The sequence below is a fragment of the Callospermophilus lateralis genome, chromosome 8 (assembly GCF_048772815.1).
Source record: "Callospermophilus lateralis isolate mCalLat2 chromosome 8, mCalLat2.hap1, whole genome shotgun sequence".
NCBI lineage: Eukaryota > Metazoa > Chordata > Mammalia > Rodentia > Sciuridae > Callospermophilus > Callospermophilus lateralis.
Window position 1 is genome coordinate 30,901,020 of NC_135312.1, and position 9,377 is coordinate 30,910,396.

Below are 9,377 nucleotides of genomic sequence, written 5' to 3' on the forward strand. Positions count from 1 at the left end.
TATTAATCATGACAATTGCCCATATGTAGTTAGGTAAACAGTAACAGTATGCTCAGACTGTTTATCATAATAGTTAACTGAATTGAACTTCATGGTTTAGGCCTGGGTTCATACTTGGACTAGGGTGTAACTTCCCTGCTACATTTATGTGGTGCGATAAACCAGCAATAAAAAAGCCATATTTATTTTCAGTAATTGTCTGATAAAACTTTATCATAACTTTGAAATTCTAAAAAATAATATAGAATATATTAAATATATTTGTGTTCCTTTGATAATATATTATGTAATTAGATTATATGTATACATACCATAGATTAAGCTTTGCTGTTAAGTTATTCTTTTGAAAGAAAAAATATTTTTAAATGGAATTGGACTTTTGCTAAAATATAGTTTACTTTGACACTGTGGAAACTTTTTAGCAGAAACTCTCCAGTTAATATGAATTTATATGTCTTCATAAGTTCCATTAATGATTTTTGCTGACATACATTAAAATGTCCTTTTTTATTGTGACCATTATTCAACAACAGAAAATGCCAAGTCCAAGATTAAAGATCTGTTGATAGATAAATTTCCTGAGGATATATGCTCTTAAGTCATGCCTCCCATCCAATTTTAGTTAGGGTAACCACTTATTTCATTTTTGCCATTTTGTGTATGGCATGTAATAAAATGTTTCTTGGCTACAGTGTAGAAAAAGGTAGCTTTTTTTCTGAGCATGAAAACAAGTGACATTTCAGATATTTTTACAAAGGAGTAGTTAGACCAGAAATGTTGAGATTAATGATCTGTTTTATTGCCTAATGTTCCTTGAAATTTTACCATGAGACAATTGAAAATATTGCATGGCCAGAATCAGACTTCCCTGCTTTATCAGAGATTTTTTGATGCTTTATGCACAAAAACAGTGTAATACAGACCCCATCTTATCCTCCATGTAGCAGACTCTTCTTCATGAAGGCCAAATTCATAAAGGCTTTTGAGAGGTTTTGAAAAAATCTTAAATTGTGTTGACTATTGAGTTAGGGTTACTCCTTTGTTTTGATAATAGATTAAAAGAAACATAAACATAGACAAAGGAGAGCACTTTGATAGTAAATATCACTAAGCATAAATACTTTAAAAAGATACATTTCTTAGCCAATTTGAAAATTTTATCTTTAAAACATCTCTTTTCTCATTTCTGCAGGTTCTCTGAAATTAAACCAGGGTGCTTGAAAGTCATGCTAAAGTAAAATAAATGTCCTTTGTCCTTGACTTAGAAGTATGAAGGTTTGTAGGTTAAAATTAATTTTATTTTAAATAATTCAATCAATTCTGCTGTAAACATGTGTTTTATTAGGAACAATGTTCACTTATAAGAAAAAAAATTGTTTTTCAAAATTGAAGAGAAGTTTAATTTTTTTACTGAATCAAATTCCAAGTAATGTTAACTGTTAAAAATATTAAAGAGAATTTTTATGGATTACAAAATGTCTAAGAAAATTATCAGCTGCAATTTTAAAGTCTGAAGTGCTCTGATTCTTTCTCAAAGAGAAAATGCTACCTTTGTATTAATTGTTGTTTGACATTTAGCAAAGTCCTAAAGGCTTCTGTGAGAGGTAATGTGCTTTGAGAACTGGTTCAAACCAGTTCAGAGGTGTGTATTAATATTAGTAAAGAAAGAAAGGCTATTTAACAACAACACTTGAATTCTTTTTGCTTTCGAAGCCAAATACATAAAATCATTTCATTTTATCATGTCCTGCAGAAGGGAACTCGTTGTCATACTTTTTTCTGCTTTGTATGTGACTCATCTCTTTCCTTTTGTTCTGTTCTTCTGTGTATGCATTTTCTATGAGGAAAGTTGGGTCTGAGATTATCTTGCAGTCTTATCCTTTCCATAGGCTGAAAGGTCTTCAGAGGTGAGATGGTGGGCTGTCTGCCACTCGTTACTGCCTTCTAGGACTCCCAGAAACAACCATTTGCCCGAGTGGCAGCAGAGACAGCACTAAAGAACTATATTATATTGGGGGCATGTAACTGCTAAACTAATAGGTCACAATCCTGTTGATTTAAATCAGAAGACATTTTTAATATCATCATAAAAGGAATCTGTCCAGTTTAAAAGATTTTTACGTTTATTTTGAAAAAGAGCCAACTTTCGGAAACTTTCATTGACTCCTCTTGTTTCATTAGCTAACAAGTCCTGTAAGTATGTAAATTATAATTTCTTTTATACAGGTTTAGTGTGGTAATGTATAATTTTTTAGTATGAGATAGTGACTAAAATAAATTTGATTTTGAATATATAGAATACTTTCAACATATAATTTTCACAAACAATTGTGTTGCTTTTTATTTAGTTTAAAAAATCATTTGGACAGGAATAATAGGATTGTTACCAAAAATATCCTGGAAAGACAGAATGATTTCCCAGATCGGCAAACATTTTAATGAAAATAACACTCAAAAAATGTGTTTTCATAAATCATCCATGCATGCTTTTAAAAGAAAAAGCCTATCTTTGAATTTATTTCCACAAAAAGGAAAATATGTTTATTATTTAGAAATGCTAATGACTGGTGAAGTATTATTCACTTTCTTACATTTGTAATAATTCATGGGAAAACATGCCAATAAACTAAACTGCACACTTTTGTAATGTTTAGAAGTGTTGTATACATTAAAATAGGCAATTCCTTTTGACAATTTATTATAAAATTATATTGTTAATGAAATAAAAATATCCCTATGTATAAATTAATATGATTTAAAAGAGATTAAAAACAACACTTAAAATGAGGAGTATTGGAGTATATGCAGTTGCATACTCACTTTTTGTGTCTATATTTTCTCACCTGGTTAAAAAAATATCACTTTTGAGCCCTTTGGCCAGCTTTACTTCAATATTATGATGATAATGATTGTTAATAGGGGAGCAGTCAAAAATAGTTATGGTAGTCTATGAGTAAAACCTAAATGAAAGAAGCTATGTTCTATACTGGTATCAACTTCAATTTTATGTCTTATTTTGGTAAATCTGGTAATATTTCTTCATTACCATTGATAAATTTGCAAGCAGAGTTTGTGCATCATAAATATTTTTATGAAGTTGTTTAAACCTATACTGCCTCCTGCCCTCCTACCTAGTATAGCTTAAGTAACATGTAATTTGGGAAAGAAAATTTATGATCCCTCTTCTTTTGCCCATTTTCAAATTCTATATGCCAGAAGGGAAGATAGCTTGGGCATTATTGAAGTTTTTGTGTGATGATATATTAGAAGAGCTCTTTGTAAACTTTAAAATATTTGAAAAGCATAGCACTTCTGTGGTTTGGAAGGTTTTAGTATCAAATCCATTCGTATTCTCTTACTGGTATCTTCCAGAGGAAAGAGAAAAAGAGAACTAATGTAGAAACCACAGAGTGCATGTCTCTGGGCCAGAGGATTCTTAACAGTGTTTGCAATCTGTCTATCTCCTTTGTCCAATGTGAGAAATTAGAAGCATGTTTTCATACACTTATTGGCTGTTCATATATCTCTATTGTTATTTTCAAGTTGAAGTTTCTTCTAATAGTATTTCAATACTATCTGCAATTCTGTGGCCTTTAAATATGGTTCATATTAGATAGTAGATATTGTGACTCTAAAATGTTTTGCATATTTTAACATTTTGAAAGGAAAAACAGTTTTTTTTGGATGGTTTTCTGTCTTTTTATTATAGCCTTTTTCTTTTTAAATTCAAGTGTTTTTGTATGCTTAGGAAAAGGATACATGTAATAACATGATTAGTTAGTTAGTTCTGAGCTGGAAATTGGAAACTTTTGAAACTCAGGAAATTGCTCTGACAATGTTTTAACTGCTCTCAATGTAAGAAAATGGCAAAATGCATAAAAAAAAAAGATAAAAATAACGTGTGCTGTTTTTTCCAGTGCTTTTTCTCAATGCTTTTTCATTGTGCAATGAGGTGAAGTTTGATGATATTTTTGTGTAGTGATTAAATATTGCTTATTTTTATTTACATGTAAAGAACAGATTTAAAAGTTTGTGTGGCCAAAAAAGTGTCATTTAAAAGGCAAAGTAAGTTTATGTAGAATGTATGTTAATGGTGCTTATTTTTGAAGTGTAATTCAAGTTTACAGTATTACTTAATGCCTCTTTACAGAATTTAATAGAGAAAAAAGGTCAGGACACATCTGCGTCCTGAAGAGCCTTTTGCAACTTCATGTTATAATATGACAAGGTTTATTATTTTCCTTAAAGTTGAGCAATTGACTTTTATGGTCCAAATGATGAACCTGTTATTAATAAATGATTGAATTAACCATGAGATTTTTCCTTAAAATATAACATTGCAGCTATCAGTTGGAGAATATAAGATCTTCAGATGGTATATCAGAAACAAAATGTTTTTATTTGTACTATAAAGAAAATGTAATTTTGCTGTTAACTCTGTACTTTTTTATTGAAAATGTTTATAACTTTGCTTTTAAATTTTCTTATGAAACCATTTGCAAATTTCACACTTAATTTAATAAAATGCTTTAGCTACAGTCCAGTGTGAGGAAATCCTTCGTTTGATGTGGTAGGTTTAGTAACTTAAATATTACAGAATATTTTTGTGTGTAACTTTGTAATTTCAGGGGTAAAGGGTCATAAAAGTTTCATCTCTGTACCACAGTTTTTCTTCTAGTTGATTTTGGTATAATAAGTAGGGATCCACTTTTGAACCAGATAAATGGATTAGGTAAGGCTTTTTTTCTTCACACCCTTGTATCTTTTGATTGACATCAAATGAAGAATTATGTCTGTTAGGAACTCGAATAATACTTTAAATAGCAGAAAGGACTTTTGAACTTCAGGAAAGCAGAATAATTTACTAATTAACAAGGACTTACAATATTTATTCAATAAATATTTATTGAGCACTTATTACTGAGAATATAGTGTAAGACAGCTGCTCTTCACAGGAATCTTACAATTATTCTCACCAACAATTATGTGTATAGTGATTTATACTCTGAAACACTTTCATATGTTATATTTTAAATCTCAAGAGAATCTTATTACATAGATGGTGCTATCCCAATTTAATGGATAAAGAGATAGGATTAGAGAAGTTAACTGATTAGCCAGTTAATGACAGAGATATAACTCCAGCCTCAGTTCTCTGATTCCTAGGATAGAGCAGCTGTATCTATCATAAGTGTAAGGATAATTACTTCAAAAGATATAATACCCCCTCCTGAGAGAGATGTAGCTACACAGTATAGGTCTGTAACCTGCCATTTATGAAACTGCCTTCTTCCTTTATCCAAAGAAAGCTGGTATTTTGTGAAAAGCCCAATATCAATGGCAAAAGAAAGGTTTACTTCTCCCTTAATAGAAAATCCCAGAGTCCAAGGACTGATGGAAGTGCTCTTTTCCATGAAGTTTGGGGATCTAGGGCCCTTATAGCTCACTATGCTGCCATAGTCAGGATATGGCACTCATTTTCCTAGGCCAGGATGGTGGCTGAACCCCAACTATCCTAACTATATTCTATTAAAGAATGGACAAAGAAGGAGGGAGCAAAGAGAAAGTACCAGTGGTCTTAAAGATTTTTCGAAGCTGCCATAGGACACTTATACTTCCATCCTGTTGGCTGGAGGTTAGTGATGTGGTTACATCTAGCTGCAAGGAAAGCTGGGAAATGGTCTATTTCAAACTGCCACATGTTCAGCTATATGTCGGGCGTCCTTGAAAGAAAGAAAACGGAAAAGAAGAATGAATAACAGTGTCTGCCTTATTAGTTTTTTTTATCATGTTATGCAAATAATGTGAAAATTAGTTTTTTGGGTTTGGTTTTTAATATTTTTTTTCTTTACTTGTAGATGGAGACATACATTTACTTTATTTATTTTTTTATGTGGTGCTGAGGATCATACCCAGTGTCTCACTTGTGCCAGTTGAGTGCTCTAACACTGAGCCACAACTCCAGCCCCTTTTTCCTTCCTTCCTTCCTTCCTTCCTTCCTTCCTTTCTCTCTCTCTCTCTCTCTCTCTCTTTTTTTTTTTTTTTTTTTTGTGGTGCTGGGGATTGAACCCCGGGCAAGCACTCTATCAACTGAGCTATATCTGTAGGCACCCTTTTTTGTTTTTTATTTTGAGACAGGGTCCCTGTAAGTTGCTGAGGGTGGCCTTAAATTTGTGATCCTCCTGCCTCAGCCTCCTGAGTCACTGGAATTACAAGTGTGTGCCACCATGCTTGACTGAAAATTAGTTCTTGTTGCATTTCTTCAATAGATCTTTGTTGATGACTTCCATATATGAGGAATAATGACAAGGAAATCACAGCTGTATATGTTTTGACTTTAAATATTCAAACAATCTTAACAAACAATGGGATTGATGAAATGGGCTTTCAGTTGATGACTTAATTGCAGGTGGGTTCACCTTTGATGTGATAATTTAATTGTGGCAACTAGATGAGGCTTTTAAGTTATTGCTGGTGATACTCCTTGGAAAATGTGTTTGCATATTGGCTTGTTTTCCTTTAAAACTCTTGTTTTAAAGTGACTATGTCCAAAAGCTTAGTACTTGGTGCATGATATTTAAAGCTAGTAAAATGGACTAGAATTGAATACATTTATGTCTATGAGTCAGAACTGTCATGCACTAAGTGAGGAGGAATAATTCTTTTGGAGGTGGTGAATCTGAACTTTTTTCTCCTGCTTAAAGTATTCAAATGACTTTCTGTAGGAAAAAGATTAAACACTTCAAGTCCATGGCTTTTGTGCATCACTAAAGGTATAATCTTGGTAGTTTTCATAGGTTCTGGAGCACTCTTCATGCTAATCTTGACTTATTCTGTTAGAGGTTATTCAGTTTGAATTAAACTAATGAAATATTAGCATTTTAATACTAGTGAAGTCAAAATGTAAACAAATTCCTCAACTTTGGGACTGACTACATTTTGGGGTAGAGAAATGTCAGAGTATGTGACCCATCAATAGTTTATCTCTGGTCATATGCAGAAGAGGCTGCAGGGTGTGAAAACGGGACAAAGAAATGGGGTGATGAAGTTGAGCGCTTATCCACAGGTCTCACAATGCAGAACTGAATATGCTTTCTTTCCTGTGGATTTAAAGTCATTTGGTGAAAATATTCTTTTAACAGGAAGGTATGAAAATATTTCTAAATAATTTTAAACCTGGCTTAGGCTTATAGGTTGTGTTTTGTTATACTAGTGGTAGAATAAATGAAGTTTTATTTAAAACGAGGTTCTAAAACGTTGTCCTTACTTGTGAAATTATTATGCCCTCTAAGGAAAACAGCATTGCCAATATCTAATGACTTGAGGCAAGTCTACTCACAGCATGAGAACTTTATCTGGGGAGGATCATAGCCTTGATCTAGTCATAGATCTTAGATTCTTAGGAAAGGAAGTAGTGACATAAGAGGCTGAACCTGGAAGGAGGTATGTAAGTCAAAGCGTGTTTCTGGCACTGTTGTCTCTATTTAGTATAGGATATGTGTATTTCATGTGTGTTTCATAGTTACATACTAAGGCTGACCCTCCCACTAAGAAAATTGGGGGAAAAATTAAAAACACCTTAAAAACATTGCATAGTTGGCCAGTTAATAGGGGCTTATGGGAGAAGTCTAAGTGAAAGCCCTTAAAGGTGCTGTGCAACTTGTATACTAGTAAGAGACACCCCACAAAGCTAGTACACTAAAAGGCTTTGCCTTTGTGGTGATGGGGATGGATCAGATAATTTTGCCCTCCTTTCTGTTCCCAGAAGACTCCAAGGAAGATAAACAAAGAGACCAATAAATTAATAAAATGATCCTGAAAAGTTGTAACATAACTAGTCCTCACAGATTAACAGCTTAAAGTCATATCACTAGGGAAGACCAAAAAACCCTGCAAGCCATGAAATGCATTTAAAGAGGGTCCCAGCCTGATAGAGTCACCATTAGCAGCCTGATAGAGACAGATGCAAGTCTTCTCAGAGATAATGCACCTTTGTCTTGGAGAATTAAATCTGATCAAGACTCCAGATTAACAACCACTTTGTAGAAATTCCAGAAGACAGAAGTATGGAAAATGTCAGACAAACACTGTCATCAGGATACAGTCACAGACTGGGAAACTAGACAACTTGCTTTCTTCAAAAACAATTGCGAAGAAAATAAAATCACACAGATGAAGGAAGAACTTGCACATTAAGACTTGAGAAGCATATCAACCATTTGCGATTTGTGGATCTTATTTGGGTATTGCCTCAGCAAAACCAAAACCAAAACCCCTGTGTATCAATAAAAGATAATTGGCAATGTGAACATTGACTGGATGCTTTATTATATTAAAGAACTATTGCTTTTTTTCCCCATTTTTTTTTTAGGAATGATGATGTGGTTTTCTATTTTTTAAAGAATTTACTTTTAAAAAAGGAGATGCTGAAACATGTCCATAAAATGACATTGTTGGGATTTACTTCAAAATAAGATGGCTGAAGTAGATGGTGCTACTTACTGAAACAAGACTGGCCATACTTATGGTAGATGCTGAAGATGGTTATTAAGAAAAACCTAAAATCTCCACAGTGTGACTTATTAGCAGAGTGAGTCATAGCCCTAGGTAGATGACCTTCACTTACTGCTGCCTCCTACCTCTCCTGAGGGTGTATCTAATTGGTGAAATCTATCTTTTATATAAATCATACCTGCAGGAGGGGCCTGGGAAATGTAGTTTTATACTTTCTACCCTCTGCAGTACAGAAAGGCTCATTAAGGCATTTGCCTAGACTTAGAATTTATTAAAGAAAATCAAGGCACATTTTACTCGGATTGTCTGAGGAAGCTATAAAATTTTACTGGTTTTCCTGGCAGTTTTCTCAAAGACTGACATAAACAGTCCCTTCAGGGCCTTCCCATTTTCACTAATTCTTCCAAGTTTTTACAGCTTCTCAGTTCCAAACCTCCCACATTAATTTTTTTTCAAGTAGCAGAACCCTCTGTTTGGCATCAAATCTGTTGTATCTATTGCTGTATGAAGAGTTACCCAAAAATTTGTTGGCTTAAAAATATAAATATATATTTCCTCAGAGTTTCCGGGGATTCTGGGAGTGACCTTACTGAGAGGTTCTCACTTGAATCTCATGAGGATCTGTCAAGATGTTGCATGGAGATCAATCATGTAAAGGGTTTTGTGGGGCTGGAGAATTCATTTTCAAGGTGACAGCTCACTCACCTGGCTTGGAAGTTGGTGCTGGTTGCTGGTGGGAATCCTAATTTCCCCCTATGTGGGCCCCTACAAAGGCTGTCCTTAAAACTGTTATGTTTGAATTTGGGACCCCCAAAGACCACCAGAGACCAAGATCGATGTAAGCAGCAAAGAGGTGTTTATTG

The 9,377-nt window shown here is 33.6% G+C and overlaps 1 protein-coding gene across 2 annotated transcripts in view; it reads left to right on the forward strand.

Moving 5' to 3' along the window:
• N4bp2 (NEDD4 binding protein 2) overlaps positions 1 to 8,296 on the forward strand; it is a 53,970-nt gene extending 45,674 nt beyond the window's left edge. Inside the window, exons 15-16 of one of the 2 annotated variants that reach the window (XM_076863869.2) lie at positions 1,193 to 1,275; positions 6,270 to 8,296. In XM_076863869.2, coding sequence (XP_076719984.2) covers positions 1,193 to 1,238 — 46 coding nt within the window. In that variant the 3' untranslated portion in view covers positions 1,239 to 1,275; positions 6,270 to 8,296. Of the gene's footprint in view, positions 1 to 1,192; positions 4,539 to 6,269 lie in introns of those variants that run through there. The other variant, XM_076863870.2, reaches the window with a different exon arrangement.
• Positions 8,297 to 9,377: the final 1,081 nt, after the last annotated feature.